The 26,961-nt window shown below is 35.4% G+C and overlaps 1 protein-coding gene across 1 annotated transcript in view; it reads left to right on the top strand.

The window, feature by feature from the left end:
* LOC132110440 (cadherin-23-like) overlaps positions 1-26,961 on the top strand; it is a 227,719-nt gene that overhangs the window by 91,373 nt on the left and 109,385 nt on the right. Inside the window, exons 9-10 of the mRNA XM_059517040.1 lie at positions 19,942-20,054; positions 24,945-25,133. Of these exons, the coding sequence (XP_059373023.1) occupies positions 19,942-20,054; positions 24,945-25,133 (302 nt within the window). The remainder of the gene's footprint in view (positions 1-19,941; positions 20,055-24,944; positions 25,134-26,961) is intronic.

Genomic DNA, 26,961 nt, shown 5'->3' with positions numbered 1-26,961 from the left:
TACAATATGAAATATATGCATCAGAGTCACCTACCCAAGTTTTACTAATATCGTGATCAACTGATTTTCTGTCCGCTGTGCAGAAGAATGAATTATCACCTTTCAAGCAGCTGTGTAAATGCATCTTTTTTAGAGGACTATGTATGTGCTGCTTCTGTGTGTTTGCTGTTCAAAGATGCCTTTTGATTTTTTTCACAGATGAAACGCCTCAAGCATGCTAAATTGTAGGTATGGGATTAGGAAAGAAAATGAGAACTGAAATGTTGTTAAATGCAATAACTGCGGTATATGAACCACATTTCCAAGAACTGTTTATTTCCCATTTGTTGTTTCTGTTCTGTTGAATTCTGAAATAATCCCATCAATTGACTATAGGTAGTTAGTGGATCGTGAATGCAATTTCCAAATATCATTCCATTAGTTCATTCTCAAAATTACTAAAAGAATTGTTGATGGAATCATTGAAGGACAAGAATTGCTCAGTGGAATTAGAATTGTTAAATTCCTATCCTATTCTCTGTATGACTGTAAAAAGCTTCATTGACTATCGATATGCAGTTCAATACTGTCAAAACATTCATGGTTCTCTCATGGTTCAGGTGGATGAAATCAATAGTACAGTTAGAATGAAAAAACAGACTAAAATAGACATCATAAATGGATAGTTAGATTATATACATAAGAGAGTTTAATTAATTGTTTGTATTTTTCTGCTTTTTAATATCTGGTAAGATACTGTGCTTGTGCCAGTTGGGTAAGGTTTTTTTGTATTGTTTGGGTTAAGTAGGCCTCGATTGTCACTCTCGTCCGAATCCAGATTAGTGTTTGATTTCACTGTCAGACTCTGATCTGAAAACTGAGTGTATTTGTCACTAATCTGGATTTTGCATTTGTTATGTGAGTATATTGATTGAATTATGTCATATAATCCATAAAACTGTTTTTCGTGTCAGATGGAATCAAATGGGTTTTTGCCATCTACAACCCGAATTCCGGAAAATTTGGGACGTTTTTTAAATTTTAATAAAATGAAAACTAAAGGAATTTCAAATCACATGAGCCAATATTTTATTCACAATAGAACATAGATAACGTAGCAAATGTTTAAACTGAGAAATTTTACACTTTTATCCACTTAATTAGCTCATTTAAAATGTAATGCCTGCTACAGGTCTCAAAAAAGTTGGCACGGGGGCAACAAATGGCTAAAAAAGCAAGCAGTTTTGAAAAGATTCAGCTGGGAGAACATCTAGTGATTAATTAAGTTAATTGATATCAGGTCTGTAACATGATTAGCTATAAAAGCTTTGTCTTAGAGAAGCAGAGTCTCTCAGAAGTAAAGATGGGCAGAGGCTCTCCAATCTGTGAAAGACTGCGTAAAAAAATTGTGGAAAACTTTAAAAACGATGTTCCTCAACGTCAAATTGCAAAGGCTTTGCAAATCTCATCATCTACAGTGCATAACATCATCAAAAGATTCAGAGAAACTGGAGAAATCTCTGTGCGTAAGGGACAAGGCCGGAGACCTTTATTGGATGCCCGTGGTCTTCGGGCTCTCAGACGACACTGCATCACTCATCGGCATGATTGTGTCAATGACATTACTAAATGGGCCCAGGAATACTTTCAGAAACCTCTGTCGGTAAACACAATCCACCGCATGTTTTGGAAGGCTCTGTGAATGCTGAAAGGTATATAAAGGTTTTAGAGCAACATATGCTTCCCTCCAAACAACGTCTATTTCAGGGAAGGCCTTGTTTATTTCAGCAGGACAATGCAAAACCTCATACTGCAGCTATAACAACAGCATGGCTTCGTCGTAGAAGAGTCCGGGTGCTAACCTGGCCTGCCTGCAGTCCAGATCTTTCACCTATAGAGAACATTTGGCGCATCATTAAACGAAAAATACGTCAAAGACGACCACGAACTCTTCAGCAGCTGGAAATCTATATAAGGCAAGAATGGGACCAAATTCCAACAGCAAAACTCCAGCAACTCATAGCCTCAACGCCCAGACGTCTTCAAACTGTTTTGAAAAGAAAAGGAGATGCTACACCATGGTAAACATGCCCCGTCCCAACTATTTTGAGACCTGTAGCAGAAATCAAAATAGAAATGAGCTCATTTTGTGCATAAAATTGTAAACTTTCTCAGTTTAAACATTTGCTATGTTATCTATGTTCTATTGTGAATAAAATATTTGCCCATGTGATTTGAAAGTCTTTTAGTTTTCATTTTATTAAAATTTAAAAAACGTCCCAACTTTTCCGGAATTCGGGTTGTAGTAGATAAATGGTTGATAGTCTGGTATTTGGGTGATACATTTATCTGACCTATGCTCAGGACTGGTTGCTCATTATGGAAGGTTATGATTTGGTTACCTTTTGACTTAAATATCACATACAACTTCACATTTTGCTCCTGTTTTATATAATGGTCTACATTACAATATAATATAACACATTACAATATTACATTTCTATCTATATAGCCTACCAGTCAACAGTTTTTGAACAGTAAGATTTTTAATGTTTTTAAAGAAGTCTCTTCTGCTCACCAAGCCTGCATTTATTTGAAATATTTTTACTATTTAAAATAACTGTTTTCTATTTGAATATATTTTTACATTTAATTAATTCCTGTGATCAAAGCTGTATTTTTAGCATCATTACTCCAGTCTTCGGTGTCACATCCTTCAGAAATCATTCTAGTATGCTGATTTTCTGATTATCAATATTTAAAACAGATGAGTAAATTATTTTTCAGCATTCTTTGATGAATCGAAAGATCCAAAGATCAGCATTTATGTGAAATAAAAAGCTTTCGCAACATTATACACTATTCCATTCAAAAGCTTAGAGTCAGTATAATTTGTATTTTTTGGAAAACAAATTATAGAATACTTAATACTTTTATTTAGCAAGGATTTTTTAAATTGATCAAACGTGATGATAAAGACATCATTTAACAAAATATTTCTATTTCAGATAAATGCTATTCTTCTGAACTTTCTATTCATCAAAGAAACCTGAAAAAAATCTACTCAGCTGTTTTCAACATTATCATAATAAGAACATTAGAATATCAGAATTTTGTGTGACTGGAGTAATAATGCAAAAAAATCAGCTTTGAAATCTAAATAAATTACATATTGAAATATATTCAAATAGAAAACAGTTATATTAAATAGGCTAGTAAAAATATTTCAAAAGTTTACTGTTTTGCTGTACACTTTGGATCAAATAAAAGCAGGCTTGATGAACAGAAGAGACTTACTGATCAAAAACATTTGACTGGTATAGTCAACTGGGTAATGGCAACTTAAAATTTTCTCTAATTTCTAGCTTTTAATTGGCTTAGAAATCTATAACTGCTAGACAATAACAAATAATAATGATTTGTTTATATACTACACACTTTTTTTTATCACATAATAAGGCAGAATAGTTTCTATACTGTAATAATAGCATTGTTCATCTACTTTATTTATCACCAGCTGGAGATGACTTGAAAAACCATATATCGCGATCGTATGTTTAATGTCTTCATGTTGCCAAAAGTTTTAGTTTTTCTGTGAAATCAACTGTTTTCATACAATGATAGCTTGACGCTTTTGTCCATATTAGCAGTTTCTTGGTATGACTTTCTGCGCAAGAGTGCGCTCCGGCTTCAAGGATGAATGAAACACACACTGCAGGAGTGTTTAGCACTCTGTGATGTTCATCTCGCCTTATTCTGGGTCCGAATAAAATATCAGGTCATGCGCAGACTGTCTCTTGAAAACCTCTATGCAAAAGTAAGGGGGGACACGTCCCTCGCGTAATCTACGCCCCTGAGGCCTTGTACTATTGTTGGGTATTTTCTGCTTTGTGAATACAGATTTTTTTATTTAAAAGTGAATTCATGTAATTTGACTATTTTCTCCTTTCATCTGGAGCTTGATGGGTTCAAAACAAAAAAAAATATATAAATATGCCTTTAATTGAATTCTTTATTCACTCAGCATGTAAACAACTAAACTACTCCGCTTTGACTTGTTTCGAACTCTCATGCTTTGTATTTTCACTCCATGTTCCTTTTGGTTCATGCTTTCTGTAAAATACTATTAAGTTTCCTTAAAGCCTGTGAAAGCTGGTCATGTCCTTTTCAAGAGGTTTGATTAAATCAGTAATAGAATAGGTAATAGAAGTCAATCAGGTCAACTATAGACTTAAATAAATCCTCTGTGCTGTTAAATGGCCATTTTTCTGTCTCTACAGAGTCATCTGTTCAGTATCTTATCATTCTTTTGAAGTAGATGTTTGTTGAAAGTCAAAGTAGACTCTTTGTATTGTAATGCAGGCTATTATTAACATCTATTTGTTAGTTAAGAAGAAAACGTGTGGAATAAACTACGTGCAAAGTGCACATCAATGCGTGTGTGTGTGTTCTCCTGTATGAAAGCATAATTATAATGAGGACATAAACATCAGCTCTTTTTGTGCATGTTACTATGTGAGTGTGTTTTGTGTATATGCATTTTTATGTGGCTCGAATTTGTCTGGCTGTCCCTCGAGACTCTGTGATGTCTATCCTAATGCTCTGAAATTATTCTCATTACATAGATGCTCTGGTAATGCAGTGCATTAGCCTGGAGGAATCACAATCTTTTAATCACCAAACCTCAGAACATATTCTAAACCTTCAAACCACATCCCCACAACATTAGCACTTTCCTGTTGAGATTCAGATTGCAAAAGTGGTGCATGTAGGTTCATGGTGATTAAACATTGATGGAGTGTGTGTGTGTGTGTGTGTGTGTGTGTGTGGTGGTGAGCGTGAGAATCGTTTGTCTCATCACACACTCGATCACACACATCAGATTATTCACTTGTCTTTCACTTATTATAGCTACACATGTTTGAGTCCCTCTCTCTTTTCATCTGGGTGTGTTTTTCTGAGAACGAGGCAGGCAGAATTTCAATAAGTGTTGACTGGTGGTCCGGAGAGACCACTGTCTCATCCACACATGCACAAACACAATGTGAATATTTTATAACGTGATAATTTCAGTACTTTTAACACCATGTGGCGGGTTTCCACTCATGGGTTTTGCATAGGGAGGCTTTTGACTAAAATTTGTGAACTACTTTGCCAAGAATGGTCCACTTGGACAGGAAAAGACTGACTAATGTAAAAAATGACTAGTCTAGAGTTTAATAAGAAGATCAGATTTTTACTTGTATTACTTACATTTTCCACAAACATGTTTGCATGCATTTATCTTCTGAAGAACCACCACCACCACTATGTCTTCCTTGTCAAACTATAATGATTGTTAAACATTTTCGTTACTGGACTAATCTGTTTCTAATGTAAACAAAAATATATTTTTCATTAAATGTTACAATTTCTTTATTTTATTACATAAAGACTGGAAACTGTACAGCTATAATGTAACTACATTTTTGTTGCATGGCAATGGCATGCAATTCTGAACTATACTGATTTGTTCGTATTTTCAACACCATTTATTGATATTTTCAAATCATTCAAGTCAATTTTTGTAAATACGACACAAACTCAAAAGCCTCCATTTTGAAAAAAAGTGTGTGTAAGTGTATATGTATGCACTGTGTTTGCATGTGTGAGAGTTGTGGTTGCTTTAGCTTCTCATTTTCCAGCTCACTACTAGCGGTAATGTGAAATCCCCAGCAAAACACACACACCAACACACTCCACTGAATGAAAAAGTTAATTCAAGCATCTTGAAATAGTGATGACTGCAGTACTTGAAGTACTTCAACTCTAGTAGTTTCACTCCACACATTCTTGCATACATACGAATTTTTTTTGTGTGATCCAGTTTGTGGATGTTTGTTGTGCATGCCAAAGAAAAAAGACTGAAAATAAAGATTTACAAAAAAATCATAACATACGCTAGCGTTGAAAAGTTTAAGGTCAGTCAGATTTTATTGATTGATTGAAGATTGATTGATTGAAATTATTACTTTTTTGTTACTTTTATTCAGCAAGGATGCAATAAATTGATCAAAGTGACAGTAAAGACATTAATGTTAAAATCCTGAAATATGTAGAATTCTAAAAAATATTTCAACATTGATAATAATAATAATAAAATAATCCTTGAGCAGCAAATCAGCATATTAGAATGATTTCTGAAGGGTCATGTGACACTGAAGACTGGAGTAATGATGCTGAAAATTCAGCTTTGCATCACAGGAATAAATGACATTTGAAAATATATTCATATATCAAACAATTATTTTAAACAGTAATAATATTTCACAATATTATTTATTTATTTATTTATTTAATAAAACAAAAATGCAGACTGGGTGAGCATTAGAGACATTAACAAATCTTACCTTAATAATGATGTGATGTTTCATAGCAGTTGTTTGGCCAATTAGTTTCAAAACCGATTTAATACACGACTCCCCTGCCAGCAGATATACTCCATTGGTAAGCTTCATGATTTAATATGTGTTTCCTCTTAGGATTAAACTGTTAAACTGTTCTGACAAAGTTTTTCGTATATAAGGTTTAAAAGACGGCAGTGTGAATTGTGTGTGTTTGGGTGTATTGTCGAGTCTCGTCCTACACAGGTGTGGGTGACAGATGAGGTAGCAGTGGTCCATATAGCCGGCGGCTGTCACAGTGTATCGGCAGTTCAGAAAAGCCACTGAAGCACACAAAGCAATTTAGAGCCATCATGGCCGCTTTGAACCCTCATGGATGAACAGTCGTGGAGCAGCTGTCACTCAGCACTCTCTATTCCATTGATTGGATGGCGACCGGTGAAGGGGCGGGTCACAATGTCCTATAGATATACAGCTTTAGTTTGGTGGATTTCTGTGTCTGACTTTGTTCCAGACTTGTATAAACCATCATCCAGTCCATCTGGAATGACATGAATAAACATAAAAAAATGTGACTATCTAATATGTATTATACACATTGAAATGTACATCATTTGCATGTAAATAAATAATGCATTTAATTTTTTTTTTTAAATAAGTACAAATCTGAAATCTTAAGTTTTCATTGTGTGCAAGAATGTCACACCTGTAGCTGCACAAACATAAACAGTAACGTTTGGCAGGACTCAATTTTTTCCCCCTCAACAGCTTTTTCGGCCCCCTTCTCTCTACACCTTTTGCCCCCAATCCTCCATAATTACCCAGAAATCTGTGCTCCCTCCTCCTCCTGCAGTGGCCCTACCGTCACCCCATTCTCTGGCCAACAATGGACTGGCATAGGCCCAGTACTCAGTAAGTACCGACAGGCCTGACCCGGGGTTAATCTCTTGTGCCCCAGCCTCTGTCAACATGCCCACACTCTGCCCTTGTTTATTGCACAAGCACACTATGCTCAGACACTATTACAGCAGATGTGCAGCAGGGAGAGCATGCATGAAGCTGTGAATGTTTTTGCCAGGGGAAATTTGAACTCTGGCACTAGTTAGCAGGTGTTTGTTACAAAGGTTTTAAGAGGAAACAATGATAGGTATTTGACACTGTTCATTTGTCAAGCACTAGAGCTGTTGCGATGAATAGGATAATGCAGAGCATTGAGAGGGGAGGGCTGGGTTAGTCCCATTCCCCCATAAGAACTTAAACATTCTCATTCAGTTACATTTTTAATTATTCCCATGACATAGCATGATAGTTTTTCATTCATCCAACCTTTTATCAGTGATGTGAAATTGATTTTCTGTCTGCCTATTTCTACGCATGCTCCAAGTGCACCACATGCAATTCTGTGAAGCGGTACAGCGTGGAACTGTCACCAAGAATCCTCATCTGAACATGAATGTTAATTAACTTCAGTTTCTGTAATTACCTCTGTTTACCTTTGATTGCACAGTCATGTTTATAGCAATATTTTGCACACCTAGTCATTTAAGATTTATATATACCTTATGAAGCACATAAACATAGTAAGGTATTTTAGTAAGGAATTGTCATTTTACAATTTAATGCGCTACACTGTGTGTTTTTGTTTCTCAATGAAAATAGTTCCAAACAATTAACTGCCTTGCGTCTTCTGGCAACGAACAGTAGTAGAGTTCCTGTATTAATCAATGCTTTTGAACAAATCATTGAATGATTCACTGGTTCACATATAAAACAGTGAGTTTCGGTTCTAAATGTATCAATGTGTTTTAAGGGAACAAAACACACACAGTTTCTGCCTCATCTCATGTTCATCTTGAGTAGCTATAGAGTAATATTGAATCCTTCTTATCTCCGAAGAGTCTTTAATTTTATCAGATTTATAAAAGACACTTTCCAAAAGAACTTTCCAAAATATATATACACGAACCCTGAAGGAGTGTATCATACATAGGTATATGTGCGTTGTTACACAGAGAAACCTCACAGCTAATAGCAACTATTACACAGCTTTTCCTACTCTTCATATATTTATGATGAAATCTCTATGTATAAAAATTTCACATGATTATAAGGTCACCCAGTGTGTGTTTTTTGTGTACCTGTGGTGCAGAGGTGGAGGACTTCAGAACCAGACAAGTGCTTTGCACAATCTGTCCTGTGTTGCAGACTGCAATTAAACCACACCTTGCTGGTTTCTTATGGCCAGAGGAGAACTGAGCCTGGTTTCTCCCAAAGTTTTTTCTCCATTTCTTGTACTCGATGGAGTTTTGGTTCCTTGCCACTGTCCCCCTTGGCTTGCTTAGTTGGAGACACTTAACTTACTGATTGCACAGACACTATTGGAAGAGAGTTGAACTAGATGATGACATCACTGAATCATCAATGAACTGAGTTTAGTGTGACAAAATATTATTGCTGCAGTCTATTTAAAAGGGTCTAATTAATCTGATTGAATTATTAAACATTTTAATATACACGTCAAGTCCAAAAGTTTTTGAACGGTATAAGATCTTTTAAAAAAAGAATTCTCTTCTGCTCACCAAGCATTTTATCCAAAATACAGCAAAAGTTGTCATGTTGTGATACATTTTTACAGTTTTAACGCTGCTTTCTATTGGAATATATTTTAAAATGTTATTTATTTCTGTGGTCAAAGTTGTATTTTCAGCATCATTAATCCAGTCTTCAGTGTCACATGATCCTTCAGAAATCTAAAATAATCATTCTTATATGTTGATTTGCTGCTCAGGAAATTTTATTATTATTATTATTACTATTATCATTATCACAAGTATATAAATTAATGCTTTTATTTGCATGGATTCTTTAAATTGATCAAGTGTGACAAAGACATTTATAACAAAAGATTTCTATTTCATATAAAGTTTGTTCTTCTGAACTTTATCAAAGAAACCTGAGAAAAATCTACTCATCTGTTTTCAACATAATAATAATGTTTTTTTGAACAGCAGATCAGCATATATGATACTGAAGACTATAGTAATGATGCTAAAAATTCAGCTGTGCATCACAGTAATAAATTACACTTTAAAATACATTCAATTAGAAAGCAGTTATTTTAAATTGTAAAATTGTACTGTTTTTGTTGTACTTTGGATCAAATAAATGCAAGTTTGGTGAGCAGAAGAGACTTCTTTAAAAAAACATTACACATCTTATGGTTCAAAAACTGTTGTCTGGTAGTGTATATATAATATGTTTTAAACCACAATTTTTATATTAGAATGATGAAAAAGTTGTTTGAATCACTGATTCAACGACTCACTCATTCAAACCTACCTGACTTGTTTCATTACTGGATGAATCAGCGTTTTTGAACGATTCTCTTGAATGAAAAATGCTTTCATTGACAAATACATTTTTAAGACACTTGTCGTCACCTAGTGGTGAAACAATGCAATCGACACGGACGTTATTTGACGTGCAGTAGCCTACTTTCAAAAGGGGATTTGCTCTATTTTGATCGCTACAATATAGACATCAATGTTTATATCCGAACTATAAACTTTATCCCAGTATTTGTATAGATGTTTTTGTAACCAAGCATTGTAAGAGCTCTCTCTGTGTCACTCAGCAGCAGTGCGAACACAGATCTTAATGATCCGGTAAGACTTTGTCAAAGGTTTATCAGACTCGGGGAATCGTTGTCATTTAGAAATGAGTTCGAGAGGGCGTCTGAATCGAGATCGCGATCTTTTAACGATTAATCGTGCAGCTCTAGTCGTCTGTTGACTGCTGTATATAAAACCCCTTCAATAAAGTTGTTATTACCTCAGGGGATAAGGAGAGTCATCAAAAAATATATATATATAGTATATATAATCTATATAGGCTATAATAGAGTACCGGCACCTCTTTTGGGCCACTTAAAGCACTGGTTCAACAGGTAATAGTTAGGGCTACATTCGATTCCAGTACACGATACCACTGGGACATTAGTTTGTTGTACGTGTGGCTTAGAGGGGAGTCAAGTTGAATGCAGCCTCCAAAAGACAAAAAATAGCCGATTAAGATTTTATTAATTTTAATACAATCACACCGGTGCGAGTACGTTCAGCGAGTCATATCATCAGCTGCTAAATTCAGACCTGTGTTCGCTGGCTGGCGATGAGCCAGAGATAGATCCGTTTATACAGCGCTGCGCATTATAACCAATCACACAAGATTCTGTTGAGCTTTTGAATGCAATGGCCAATCAGAGGTGTTCAGATGAGTCATCACTAAAATGCCGGTGCTTCCTTCACTCTCGCTAACTGGAGACCTCTTTCTGGCGAATTCTCTCATCAGAAACAAAGTTTCAAAGTACAAACAAACAAATTTGTACACACAGATGTGTGTACAAATCTATAATTAAGATATTGATTTCACAGTGTTAACAGTTTCAGTGATTTTAATGGGAGTTTCTGAGAGTGATTGAAATCTAGACTGTCAGTGAACATTATCTTTGATAATGTAAATGTTACTTGCTCTCTTTCTGAACGATAAAAGATTAGTAGCAATTTTTATATCACATTAACTTTCAATGTTAAATTCACATTTAATGTAAAGTCAGTCGTATTAAAAATATGTTATGGCATGACACCTATATCTGTTACTTAAGTAAACAGACAGGGTTTTATAAGAAATTACATAATTAGGCTACTTTGACCATCGCATATTATCATTATTAACATTCTATGAAATGTGAGAATCGAGATATTTCATTAAATAGGTCATGCGTCTGGGAATGTTTCTAATAAAAATGAAAAAATAATGAATAAATAATGCTTAATAATAATTTGCCAATATGCTGTTGTGGCTGCTGTGTGTCACATGACGACCCCCATATGCCTAGACACAATTAATTATGATATTTCCACAAAAATATTTACGCTTGCAGAAATATACTTATGCGTGAAGACGGAAGAAGATCCGTCAATGTGCATTTGGTTCGTAATGTTCAGATGTTCGGTAACTTAGCAGTCATGTGAGGAGCTTTCTCTCTTCCATGTGTCAGAGGTTATTTATACATATATAATACATACTTTAAAATATAATTTATTTTGTGATGCAAATCCGAACTTTCATCAGCTGTTACTCCAGTTTTCAGAGTTATGATCCTTCAAAATATAATTCTAATATATTGATTTATTACCAGTGCTGGAAACAGTTTTGGCACTTAATATTTTTTTGGAACCTGTGACATTTTGTTTAGGATTATTTGATGTATAGAAAGATAAAAAGAACATCATTGATAGTAAATCAACATATTGGAATGATTTCTGAAGGATTATGTTGCATTGAAGACTGGAGTAAAGGCTGATGAAATATATATATTTATACACACACACATACATTACATACATTTTATCTATATATCTAATTAAAAATAGGCTCAGTATATATGACCCAAAGTAACTAGTAACTAACTACTTGAGTAGATTTTTTATCCGATACTCTTTTACTCTTTCTCAAGTAACTATTCAGACTAGTACTTTCACTTTTACTTGAGTAAATATTTCTAGAAGTACTTTTACTTTTACTTGAGCACAGTTTTTGGGTACTGTACCCACCTCTGCAGATCCCACATTTTTCGTAAATGTATAATAAAGTTATAAGAGAATCTTGATTTGTTTGTGAAATGTGCACATGCAGATTTAACACAAATTGTTGCATACTTGGTGAATGAGACCCAATATTTCCTGAATGAGTCAGTGTTTGGGAACAAATAAATTGAGTGAGTGATTCAATAACTTGCTCATTTCATTCAATTAGTATTAGTATTTTAGTATTAGTATTTTGAAAAAAATCAATTGAGTAAATGACCCAATAATAAAGAAAGTCACATGTCACCACATACTGGCTAATCGATGTAACTTTAGCAAGAGGAACTTGACAGTCCCCACCACGAAGGTCAAAAATAACTATTTTTAAGCATATTAATAGTTGTACACAATAAAATGTTATTTAGAATAAAAATAAGTCAGTCTTAGGCATCAAGGGCTAGATCATTGGTGAGCTAACACTGCATTTAGTTTTTTAAACCCACTGTTTTTATGTTGAAATCATCCCTTTCAGACATATTTTAGCTGTCATTGAAACCCACCCCCCATGTCCACTAATTTGTTGCCTGACTGCCTTGAAGTGACAAAGTGTGGCTATCTTTTGCACAGGTTCACTAACCCATAACTGTGAGCTAATTTACATTGATCTGTTAGCACTGCTAAGATCAAGATCAAGATCAACCTCTTCTTTAACGTGAGGTTAAGCTAAGCTCAGACGTGCAGATGATAGACTGTGATTTTAATTATTTTTACAGCACCTTCACCAACCAAAAGTAAACAAGTGCTGTCTTGGAGGGAGAGTGTCAGCACACTTAGGGGTGCCACTTTAGATGAGGAATATTTCAGGAAACTCTTGCTACATATGAAATATTACATGGATGGAAAGGTAGATCAGTTCTCAACTGGATCTAGATTTTTTTTTTTTAATTAAATTTATGCATTTAACCCCCAACCTTGTGCTTCATAGCGCAGTGCTCTACCAATTGAGCTACAGGAACACTATCATATGACTATCATATATCCAGTGCCATTTGGTACTCGCGCTCTCCACATGCTATATTAGGCTATGTTCACTCGCAGTCACATCCAAAGCTCGCGTATAAAGCCGCCTCGCGAGTATTAGCCTATATGTGTTTTTTTCGTAGTTTGTTGAGTTTAAGCAACCAAATACACACAATATGATGTCTGATGGTTGTTGACAAATAAAACAGTTTCATGGCACACTCTACTAAAATACAGAGGGAGGGGGAAGGAAAGAAAAGGGGGGAAAATCAAACAACATTGCGTTGTCAGTGTTTGTGTTGTATCAGACACGTGCAATTAACATCAGGCTATATGAAAAACAAGCTCAAATGGAGTTAACAAGGTCTTTGGCCGGCGAATGAGGAGATCTGTGTATTGTCCGCATCTGATGCAAATGCAGCACATTATATGCTATCATCACCTTTTACAGGCTATATAACGTTTATTGTTGCTATATGGGCGCTTGGTTTTTCTTGTTGTTTAGTAAACTTGGCCAATGTCTCATGATATAAAAGATAAAGCGCTTATGCACAGGATATTCAAAACGTACAAAAGTATATTGGCTAGATGGCAAAAAACGTACTTCTCCAGTCTTCAAACACACAAAGACATTAGCCTTTACAGACATGGTGTTTGAGTAAAGAAAATGCTGTACTATTCAAACAGTTATGTGTTTACCCCTGCTTTGCGAATAAGCAGAGATCGGTCTCCTCCAGGCTGTGCGCGCGCATCAATCTGAGTGGAGGCGGGGGAAGTGACGAGGTTTCGCTAAGAGCTAGAGGATCCAGTGGCGTAATGAAGTTTTACTGACAAGCTCTTTTAAATACTTATCATTGGTTAAATATTTGTAAAACCCTCTGATTTAAAATGATAATAACGAATTATAACAGAAATATTAATTTTGGTTAATTTTTCATGGCACATATCTGTCTGCCATATGGAAACGCCACCCCGGAGGGGGATCCGCCAAAATGAGGTGCCGGATCTTATTTCGGAGGTGCCGGATCCGGATCCGGCTTGTTCGGGCACAAATTAAGCCCTGTATATATCATATATCATATCACTATTACTATCATACTTTTTCATATGTTTATCATACGCCAAATTATTAACATGACATAGGCTAAATGTTACGTGTCTGGTGTGCAAAACAAAGTACACGGAGTATGACAAAAGATTAAATATTTAAATATTCCACAGGAGAGAATGGGCACAAGCAAACACAAATCCAAACAATAGCAGACAAACAGTAAATGTAATCAAGACTAACAGTAAATGTAATCAAGAAGAACAGAAACAGGTGTGGCGCCTATTAATCAAAAACCATGGAAGGCAGGATTATGGAGACTCAGAAAACTAAACCAAAACAGATCACACGTGACACTAAATAGGAAAATTTTGGCCTATGGAATTTTATTTGGTTTTATGCATTCAACAACATTTCTTCCTTGCTGCAGGTGAAACCATATTTAATGTTGTGTAATTAGTATTAAAATCAGAGCTAATACTGATTTTATGTTGACTTAATAATTTAGACTTGATTTATAAACAGTGCTTGTTTAAGTTGTTTTTAATAATATAAAAAACAGCTGCAACAACAAAACAATAATAATAATAATTATTTTTATTTTTGCTGCAGTTGTTTTTCACAATTTATTATTATTATTATTATTAAGAAGTAAGTTTTTTTTTTTTATAAAAAACAAAGAAAGTGCTTACAAATGCTGCAGCAAAACAGTGATTAATGTGAAATATTATTGCAATTTAAAATGATTGACTTTAATGTTAATATATTTTCCATTTTCCCTGTGATGACAAAAGCGATATATTTAGGAAATATGCTGATTTGTTGCTCAATAAAAATTTCTTAATATTCTAAATGTTAAAAACAGTAGTGCTGCTTACTACTTTTTGTGGAAATTATACTTTTTTTTCAGCATTCTATGATGAATAGAAAGTTTAAAAGAATTTTAAAAAAGGAAATCTTTTGGAACATCATAAATGTATTTACTGTACTTTTTTGAACAATTTAATGCATTATTTCTTAATAAAACTATTAATTTAAAAAATCCCAGACCCCTAAACTTTTAAACATTATTGTATGATATTATTGTTTTAAAATTATTATTATTATGATTATTTATATTAATAATAATAACATATTGCTCTTGTTGAGCTGAGGTGAAATTTGTTTAACAAATCCCTTTAGCTCATCTATTAGACAATAATTAAATTCCATTAAAGGGCCTAATGAAAGGGTTTCCCCAGCACTCTAATTTCACGGCAGCTCACTGTCTTTGCTGTGGTGTGTTGGTGTGCTTGTCTTAAGCTCTCTTAGCTGCTGGCTCTCAGCAGGATTAGAGTGAGTGAGCTATCTGCTCTCCTGCACAGCTCCACTCACTCACACTCGCCTCTTTATTCTCTCCATCAACTTCAGCTGAGCTTGATTTCTCCAACAGTGAATTTTCTCTGCTGTCACTTTGTGTGTTGATGAGATGTCAATCTCTGCGAGGGAGAGTTTTTGTTCTGTCAGGCAGAATGCAGCATCATTCTGGTCTTCTGAAGAGTCTGCTTATCTCATGCTAAAGTTTCTGCCTCTAAATCACAGCTCTCATCTGCTGACTCTGTGCACATGTACAGTTACTAAATTATTAACCTGTGCTTTGTTGCCTCTAGTTGAAGGAATAGTTTATTCAATGAGGCAAATTCTTTCATTATTTTCTCACCCATATGTCAATTCAGTTTTTTTTCCCATGAAAAGCGATTGGTTTATGTCATGCTTATATATATATATATATATATATATATATATATATATATATATATATATATATATATATATATTTTTTTTAAATCTCAAATAATTTAATTGTTTTATATTTTCACACTATTCTAAGAAAAGTGTTTGGAACAGTCTTATATTAGTATCATTGACATAATTTAAAAAATTTCAAGTAATATTAATTTTTATTTTCTATTTTCATTTGAATTAATATTTTAAGTTAATATTTATTTTAGTAATACTTTTTTATGGTTTTAGTTTTGGTTTAAGTTAACAATAAAACCCCTGATTTGGAGTGGTTTCTTGATAAATAAAGACAGAAATTTATTTTTTTAAATATACATTTCATGTGACTTTTATACAGTTCTTCGATATATGATGAAAATATATTTAAAAGCCATAAAATCTCCCTTCATGCCAAGTTTATAATTAGTGTGTCCTCACAACCCCCTCAGAAATGAGTCCGGGTCTGCACCACACTTATAGAAATATATTTGCATTACCAGATAAGGATGATTATCATTCCAAATCAGCATGCCTTTCAGTAGTCTTACTCCAGTGAACAGCAAAACATTCTAATTTGAATGAATCCATCAGGTTAGCGTGGCTCTCAGCTGCACGTTTGATTTCACACTGGTCAATTGGGAGAGTGAATTAAAGTGTGTGTTCTAATTGGCCGCTGTGCCCAGAGGAGCCAATATATTCACGCTAGCAGAGGCGCATGCATACACTCGGTTCAAGCGCTCTCAATCAATCTGGGTACTCCCATTGTTTGATTTCCATTACGCAGATGGTTCAGATTGCTATTTGAATGTATAAATCACAGCTATCTCTGCAGGGCAGCTCTGAGTCGCTCATGCATGCTCAACAAGCTCCGTCTCAATCCATTGTCAATGCTGCAGTGCTGTGGCTATGTCCAATTTAGTATAACAATAGTGAACACCTGAGATGAGAAGAATGAGGAAGAATCTATCTATCTATCTATCTATCTATCTATCTATCTATCTATCTATCTATCTATCTATCTATCTATCTATCTATCTATCTAATGGTGATAGTTCACCCAAAAATGTTGTTCCAAAAATGTAAGGCCTGTGTTCATCTTCGAAACACAAATCATTATATATATATTTATATATATATTTTTTTACATTTGTCTGAATCTACATAGACAGCAACACAACTACCACAATCAAGGCCCAGAAAAGCTGTAAGGACATCATTAAAATAGTCCATGTGACAGCAGTTGTTCAACCTTCATTTTTTTGAAGCTACAAGAATACTTTTTCTGCGCAAAAAAAAAATGTATGCAGCAATTTCTTCTCTTCCATGTCAGTCTTCGACATGCATTCATGAGAGTAATTGTCCCTTAATGAAAATTGCATTCTACTTTCTTCAAATTCCAGTTGCAGCTCTGAATCCTGTTTGGTACAGTACTTCAATTCAAATTTAATTTAAATGCAGGACTTGAATCGGAAATTAAAAGGCATTTCAGTTTACAGTAATTCAGTTTTGAATGGCAAACAACCCTGGTGGAGGAGTGGGAAGTGAGGGAGAAAGAGCAACATGGTGGTGGAGGAACTAAGTTGAGTATTTTTACATGGGAAGGGGGATGTGAAGGCATGTAGGAGTGAGTAGGTAGCGAACTGAGAGATTGGGGGTGATGATCTTTCGTAGTACATGATTTTACGTGATGAGAGCTGTACAGAGGTGAGATCTATCATTTAGAACAAAAGAAGACTGCTAGTGGAGAAGACAGACTGTGTGTCACTCTGTGTGCCATCTGCATCTGATGGACTTAATTAGTGTGCAGTGAATATACACTGCAGCTGTGAGAGATGGACAGAGAGACAAAGACAGAAAAATATAATGAAAATAATTACTGAAGTATCATGTAATTAAGGAAAGTGAGTTGTTAATGAGATGAACAGTTTATCGAGGGAGCGTAAAATGTTTTGAGTGGAAGATGAATAGTGGATTAGATGGCGAGCCGGTCTAGTGTTCTGTTTTAGCCATGAAGTTTGGGCCGCTGCTGCCAAGCACTGAACTAATTACCCAAAACCAGCATGATATCTCAGGAGTAACGGATTAATTAACAGGTTCCCTTAGTCCGAAGATAATACTTTCCTCTATCCCAGACCAGGGAGAAGTCCAGTCCCATACCACACGTCTGCTCTCCGTCAGACAGTACAGAAGAGGAAGGATTTTGTTTCTGTTTCTTACTCAGAAAGGCATACCTAGCATTTTGTTGACCTAAGCATTGTAGTATGATTTAGTTACACACCTAGTATCATTAGAAGAGTCTTTTTGACCATGATGTTCCAGAAGTTAAATTCTTCAGGGTGTTGGAGCTTGAAGAACAATTTTCTTCCAAAATACAGTAGTTGTAGTGTGCCATATCACACCGTCCACGATAATACCGGTATACATTTTTACATGTAAAAAAAAGTGTCAAATCGCGATATTAATGATATAGCGATGCGATAATGTATGGCGGATATACGTTACCTAGTGCACACATCAACAACATCACAAGCCCAATAGGTGTGTTTGACTTGAAGCAGCTCTGCGCAGACGTGTAATACATCAAAGTATCGCGAGAGCAGTTCTAGAGCATATTAAAGCGCACACTCTTACCATCAAAAATAGGTGAGGAGCCGCTTCTGAAACATGCCGCGGCACCGCTGGTGTAAACACAAGCATTGACAAGAGTAGCGGCGGAGCCGTAACACGCTGCAGACGTGTGCAGTGTAAATTAGAGGTAAATAAGGGGTAAGTTACTCTGTGTATTTTGGCGTCATACACCAATCGCTCTGCTTCAAGTCGAAAACACAGCTGCTGCTGCTGCCAACTTATGACAATAGATTTACACTTTGAATTAGGTAGTCTGTCATCGATGACAGTAGCTCATTGGAAAAGGATGGAAAATGCACTTCATTTTGTTTGCAAAAATGTTTATTTATTTTTTTCTATATCATCATAAATATATTTATTGCAAATATTCTTGAAATATTGTAATATAATTTTGATGCTATATCACCCACCCCTATGAGTGATATTTTGTATCACAGTTTGATGTAAAACACACGCAATCATTCTAATGATGGTTCTGTGTGATTAGTCTATTAAAGTCGGCATGAAATGAAACCTGACTCTTTCTGTTTTGTAAATGCATGTTATAGATCTTATTCTGAACAATTCATATTTTTTATTATTTTTTTCATACAGTATATATTAATTGTTTGACCTCATAATAATTTTAATTTATGCATTTAGCAGATGCTTTTATCCAAAGCAACTTAGATTGCATTCAGGCTAACAATTTTCTCCTAACATGTGTTCCCTGGGATTTGAACCCCCAACCTTGCGCCTGCTAACGCAATGCTCTACCACTTTTGAGCTACAGGAACACTATGTTTTATTATCACATCATATTGTATATAATGTGCAATTATAAAGTCATAACTCAATCTTCTCTCTTTATGGTGCCGTATGCCTGACTTACAATAACATGGATTGTGTGTGTTTTCAGAATTAAATTAAGAATGCCTTTAAGTTACAGTTTAGATCATGAGCAAAAGGGTACATGATTGCACTACAAAATTGGAATGCAATGAAGTAGAATTCCATGGAAATTAATTAATGTTTAAAGAAATACATGCAACAAACCTTGACTGTTGAAGGTTTACAGGCCTTACAGACCATTTGATAGATCTATAATAATGTTATTAGAATCTTGAATTCTAGAATCCTCTTATTGATGTGCAAATTTGTAAAGTCTTTGGCATTAGCTGTCATGCTGTTCAGCCCTAATTTCTAGTATAGAAATGATCAGATGAATTCTTTGAAATCCTTAGCTGACAATACGGACGTTCCCCCTGGAGCGGAGGTTAAGTGCCCTGCTCTAGGGCAGAATGGTGATTAGGGAACTCAACGGCCCTCTGCTTCACTGACACCTTTGAGGATTTTGACCTTGAACCTTTGAGTTTGTGCTCAGATATTTAACCACTTTACAATTATGCCCCTCCAATTATTAAAATATCTAAATGCTAAAAAGTCAAAGTGTAATGAGGGTACAGACTCTTCCATTTAATATGTTAGTATTCAGTGCAAACAGAAACATATTTCGACCCATTTGCCACAAAAGTCCTTTTATTTTTCTGTTCATCAGGTAACACCAACAGTGTGTTTGCTCTTGACTACATCAGCGGATCCCTGAAAGTGAGTGGACAGCTGGACCGGGAAAACCCATTGTACTCATCCGGATTCACCATCACAGTAAAGGTGAGACTCGAACCTAGATGTGGAGGTTTTCGAGATGATTAATTAAAAAGTGTTTTTTGAGCTGTAAAACGGTTTCTCAAAAGGATTTGTTCAATTTCAAGTTCTAGGGTTGGAAGTTAATTTTTGAGGACCACTCTACACAGTTCCATTAGCTGTTCTTTCACGGAAGGTTATTTGGTTTAAGACTAGAAGGGATACAGTAAAAACTACTGGGCCAGTGCACATCAATATAGTGACATTTTTCTCACACTGTACAACAATTATTATTTTTGCATTATTGTAAGGGGAAGGTTTAGGGTTGGGGTAGGTGTAGAAGTTAATAAAACACAATCTAATAGGTAGAAAATTCAGTTAATTGATAGCTTTGGGGTTTTACTGTATCCCTTCTAGCCACTACCGGTTATTTGGAAAAGGGTTTTTTGTTCTAATTAACGGTGCTTAATTAAAAAAAAACACTATGAATACAATAGTTTTTCTTTTAATTTGAGTGCTTCCTAAGTTGTAACAAAAGAGCAGTTCATAGATTTGTTGAGAAACTTGAATCGTTTTGTGGAATTGGAATCAGAATAGTGAAGTTCCTTAAGCTCTTAAAACCTTTTATCATAAGTCTTTCAACCCAGTGTGTGATTAAAATCCGCTAATGCATTATTTAAATCTCTTCTATAATGTTTCAAGGCCAAGATTGATTTTAAATGAGGAATGAAATCACATATGAGCAGATTTGTTCTGTTTCCATTCTGTTTCTCGTCCCTTGAGCTGAACTCATTGGGATCTCTGCCAAATGTGTTATTGATTCTACAGTACATGTTTGCAGAGTGTGACTGTAATTTATCGAGCCGTTTACCCACATTGAGCATATCAGGATCAGTGTGTGAAAAGGTCTCACTGACCCTGGAGCTTAAAATTGTTTTTTTTTGTTCTTTTGCATAGCTATTACAAGCATGCACATCAAAATGCACTGAACTGGACTCTTATTATTATTATTATAATACATTTACTTAATGTTATGTAAATGTATTATATTTATATTATAAGTTCAGTAAGTTGTAAATAAAGCATTATTAAGAGTATGTTTTACAAGAAAATACTAATGACACAAATATATTAATCTCCAACTGTTGTAGCCACTGTGTGTGTGTGTGTGTGTGCATGCATGTGTGTGTGTGTACGTATGATGTCATCATTATCTCTGCCCCCCACTGACAGTTCCAGGGCCAAACACTATATCCTCATGCGTCACCCTCTCGTTGTAATACCTGTGTCATACCCATGTCATTATACAGAGTTGTGTCCTGATATGTCACAAAAACAAGAGCACAGACACACACACACACACACACACCTTAGTCAACTTTTTCAGGCTGGATGGGGATGAGAAAGAAGGAAAGGAAGAAAAATAATAAAAGAGGAGAAATAGAAAGAAGAGCAGACAAACTCCAGCTACAGCAACTTTTAATTCCAATACAATGTCAAGTATGATACTCTTATGATTACACAGTTATCCTGCTAAAACAAATTCAAATAACTGACATGACTTTCTGAAAAGACTGTTATTAATATGGTACATATATAACAACATTTGAAATTATATTCAAATTGAAACACTGATCTCTGATTTAACTGTATTTTTGATCAGATAACTGCAGGCCTGATGAGCATATACGAGTAAAAAAAAAAAACTTATTAACCCTATATTTTTTAACAGAAGTGTATGTATACAGTGGAAAGAAGTGTATGAACCCATTAGAATTGGTTGGTTTTCTACATTAGTTGGTTATAAAATGCTTGTGTGTTGTTAGCTTAAGCACATAGTGTTTGTTGATACTTGCTACTTTGATGAAGTTCAGATGACAATTTATGACTAATTAATGCAGAAACCAAACCAATTCCAAAGGTTTCACATACTTTTTCTTGCCACTGTTTAAATTGCACTGATGTGCAGTAACAGGCATACATCTGTATGAAAATACTGTTTACCAACAAACACTTGGTCGTGACATGTCTGGGATCTTCAAACAACCAAGTAAAGAGCTCTTTTAGATTAGCACTTCATTCAAATTGTGCTGAAAATGACCAGAAACTGCTGTGTTTGAGTTTCCAAAAGATTGGTGGAGATTTGGGCCTCTGTAGACTTTGGTCATTATTTCTTTAGGATGAGATCATTATTGCCTCTGCTCTGATATGAACCCTGAGATTTGCACAGACTCTAAAGTTGCCAATGCTTTATTTTAACCACCAAAGCACAACTGCAGTGACAAATATATAACCAAATAACATTACCAATTAACAGGACCCAGTTTCACCAGCACATCCTGGCTCTTTGCAGTGAAAAAGTACATTAAAAATCATACAATAATGGGAGAATCTGAAAAATGTCAAATGTATTTTAAATGTACCTGTATGTTATTTTGATATTTTGTGTAGTGAAACAATTTTGCAAGGACTTCAGAGTTATTCACTCAGTCAGATATTAGAGCCAAACTGTTCTGTTTTATAAGGAAGTTTTGGTCACTGGTAAGTTTAAATGTTCACTGATTATTGTTGCCTCTTTCTCTGCCCGTAATTTTATATATATTCCCATTCAGAGTTTCATAAATGTGTTGTGGATTCTTCTGCTGTATTTGCAGTCATAAACTGCAGCTGTAGTCTTCTAAATTGAAATCAATGTTTGCCATGAAAAGTGAAACACAAAACAAAGCAAACACAAGAAAAAACAAAAAATATTCATAAGTTATAGATTTTCATTATCTATTTCTCTCTCCTGAGCCTATGCTCCTATATGTATTTTTTTTTCCTTTTACCGTTTTATCTTCTTACTCTGTCTCTCTCTCTGTCACCCTCTCTCTTATTGGTGGCATTATTGATTTTGAGTGAAAAGTAATAAAACTAATTTCTCAGCTTCACAAAGCTTGATAGGCTAGAGTGCATTGGGCTGGAGGTCAGTTCAAGGGGGTGTTAAACGACACAATTCATGATTAACCTGGACCCGCAGCATCGCCGCCCCTCCAACCTCCAACCTCCATTCACCCTGCATCCCTCCATCACAAAACACCATTATTCCTTTTGATTTCTCTGCGACTCCAACTTCATCGCTCAAAAAGAGAAGGAGAGAGAATGACAGGGAGGGAAGAAAGAAAATGATTGTGAGCAATTTTTTTCCTGTCAATAAGACTTGTTCATCCTAAATCTTATTGGTTGTGTCTGTCTTCCCGCGCTGGCCCCCATGTGCCCCCACTTACGGCAGACCTGTGGGATTTCATCCAGAATCCTGCCCTCTGATTTAATAAAGAAGCAGAGCTGAACAAATGGAGGAGATTGAAGACTTAACGTTAATGCTGCTTACTGCCATATTCTCTCTATTATCACATCCGTTCCTCTCCCTTTTCGCTCTGTCACATGTATATCTTTTTTCTTTCTTTGCTACTCCTTTCCTTTTCTAGAGCGCCTTAAAATGTGTGTGTTTTTTTTTTTTACTTGTTTGTGAAATTTACCAGGGATTTCTTAGTGAAAATTGTTTCTACACCAACTTATTTTTAGTATTTTGCTCAATTGTCAATAAAATGATTAGTGAATAAAATAACAAATTAAAGGGATACTCCACCCCAAAATGAAAATTTTATCATTAATCACGTACCCCCATGTCGTTCCAAACCCCTCAAAGCTTCGTTCATCTTCGGAACACAATTTAAGATATTTTGGATGAAAACCGGGAGGCTTGTGACTGTCCCATTGACTGCCAAGTAAATTACACCGTCAAAGTCCAGAAAAGTATGAAAAGCATTGTCAGAATAATCTGCCATCAGTAGTTCAACTGTAACATTATGAAGCAACGAGAATACTTTTTTTACGCGAATAAAACTAAAATAACGACTTTATTCATCATTCCTTTTTCAACAGTCTCCTCTGTATTTATGCTTTGATCTGAAAGAAAACAGTGCATCCTTGTGGCACGGCTGACACAGAAGAGCGTAGGCAGTTTGAGGGATGTGGAGAGACACAGAGGAGACTGTTGACAAAGGATTGTTGAATAAAATCGTTATTTTTGTTTTCTTCGCTTACAAAAAGTATTCTCGTCGCTTCATAACATTACAGTTGAACTACTGATGGCAGATGGATTATTCTGACGATGTCTTTCATACTTTTCTGGACATTGACAGTGTAACTTTCTTGGCTGTCTATGGGAAAGTCACAAGCCTCCCGGTTTTCATCCCAAATATCTTAAATCGTGTTCTGAAGACGAATGAAGCTTTTACGGTATTGGAATGACAAGGGGGTAGGTGATTTCTGACAAAATTTTAATTTTGGGGTGGAGTATTCCTTTATTGGTGGAACATTCAACTGTTATCTTGCAGAATATCACATCTGCTCCCTGTATGCTCATTTATTAAATATTTGACATAATTTAATGATATTACTTAGTCAGGAATTGCTAATTACATAACTTTGTTCTTTTTTTGTTATTTTTTCTGACTATCCCCTCTTTCTCATCTAGAAAATATATGCTTGACATGCAGGGTTTAAAAAAAATTATTTATTTTTTATAAATTGTTTTTTTTTTGAAAGTGTATATGTGTGTGTATATATATATATATATATATATATATATATATATATATATATATATATATATATACAATTCTAAATATACAGTTTCTAGAGATCTTAAACGGAAATCTGGACCTTTTGTATTAAGGAGTCACATGAGCAATGTCATAAATTCTCTGAAAAGCTTTAATAGTTCTTGCTCATTGTACATTGTTACTTTTCTTTGTTTTGAAATTGTTTAAAAACCTAAAATATTCTCTTTATTTCAAGTTTTCAGCCTGCTGTATATATTGAGACCGCAGGTCATCAGATTAAACGGCTGTGTGTCTTTCTGTCTCTCGGCAGGCCACAGAGCTGAATGACGACCGGACACCCTCATCTGCCACCGTCATGACCACCTTCACCATCCTGCTGATTGATAAAAATGACAATCCGCCCAGGTTTAACAGCTCTGAATATCGCGTCCTGATCACAGAGCTGGCGCAGGTCGGCTTCGCTCTGCCTCTGTATATACAGGTCGAAGACAAAGATGAGGTGAGACATATCCTTGTTTTAAAAGAGACAGTTTTTTCCCTCACGTGATTTCCCTGACACATATTAATTATTCAAATGGACAAGTATGCCTGTGAGTGTGTTGACTGTTCCTTTCTGAGAGAAGCTTTTTGCAGAAACGTCATTGTGGTTTCCATGAACATGACATTTTCTCCAGCATAGACATTTCTGACATCAGGAACCCCTGACTGATCTCACTGCTCCCCTTCATGGCAGTAGCTCCAGAACGAGTTAGAATCAGTCAGACGTCAAGCTTTTTCACCTGCTCACTTCCTATCAGTCAAGCTTCAAACTAGTCACTCTACTGAATCTGCTCTCCTGGCTGTAAAGCGCTCAAGTCAAGCGCAGCAACATGCTCACATAACTCCATGCTATTTCATTCCAATCTGTAAACAGTTTTTGACACTGCCATCGGCATGTTTTGCTGGCAGAGAAGGGCATTTCAGAGTCAGCAGTTTCCTATTCGTCGTATGTGACTAACAGGTCCAGGTCAGTTGGATTAACTGACTTCCTCACCTTGATCTCTCACCACTGGTTTTTCCTAGGGCTTGGACATTTTCACTATGTATTTGCTGGCAATAAATGTGCCATAAAATTTTTAATTTCAACTAATTGTGGCATTCACAAAAATCTGTTGTAAAACAAAAATTTGCAGCATTTTAAAGGGTGTCATATGATGCCATTGCCTGTTCCAAGGTGGCAGCTCCACACACACCGCTGTGGTGGCTGCTGATTCTTCCCTGGGTCCCCATCCCGCCGGCGCTTCCTCAGTCCCCAGGTCCCCCTCCAGCACATGGACCTGACCTGATGCCATCACTAGGTTACCGTAATTGTGTCGTATCCCTGTTTCTGTTCTGTTTTCTGGATTTAGGTTTTTCTGGTTTCAGTTGTGTTTTTTGTTTACTTTTTGTTATGTATAAATAACTGAGTTTGGACCCAGACCCCTGTTTACATGATGTGTTGACTTACCGTATTGTGACAAAAATAACAAGTAAAAAAATAATAATTACACAAATAATCAAATGCACCTCATTCAGTCAGAATTCAGACTTTGAACTATCCTTTTTTTTAAGCTTATTCTGGCTTTCTGTGCATGCAGAAAATTTGCATACTATTCACAGTATGCATAGATTATACTGCAGAAATAATAAGAATAGTATATTAGTATGCTCTTCTGAACATAGCCAGGTAATTAAACAGAAAGTGTATGAAAATGTGTTATCACCTCCAGTCAATAATTCAAGCATTTTACTGTCCTGTCATTTTTGATTGGCAAATCAAATTATATTAGTCACCAATTACTTAACTTGTTTACCCTTCATTCTTTGAGGACATACACCTTTTTTTTTTTTTTTTTGAGCAGTGGGCATTTCCGAAATACAGCAGCAGCTACATATAACAGACATTTTCAGTGCTCTTAGCAAAAGACTTTCTGAACACTCAGGCAAGTAGATAGCAGATCTTCAACACAGCGAGGCTTGACTCTGATCCTAATGCAAGATCAACAGTCTTTCAGAGGGTCTAAGAGTTCAGTAACCACCTCAGTCTGCGTGTGTTTGAAGAGCATTCTTTGTCTCAAGCTGAGTGTTTATTTTGGGATGATTTGGGAACTGAGGTTTAAGCTGTCCTTCTCTCTCTTTCTTTACAGTTCAGCTTTGGGCTTCAATGCATTAAGCTACATTAATTATGACAGTTAATATAGGAAGACATTAGCACTGTCAATCAATAAACAAAATTTAGTTGAATGATTTTTTATACATACATATATATATATATATATTAACTTCATTTTCTGATATGTCTTTTGTTC

Source organism: Carassius carassius, chromosome 30 (genome assembly GCF_963082965.1).
Source record: "Carassius carassius chromosome 30, fCarCar2.1, whole genome shotgun sequence".
Lineage (NCBI taxonomy): Eukaryota > Metazoa > Chordata > Actinopteri > Cypriniformes > Cyprinidae > Carassius > Carassius carassius.
The sequence above is the reverse complement of the archived record's forward strand: the minus strand, read 5'-3'. Positions and strand labels throughout refer to the sequence as shown.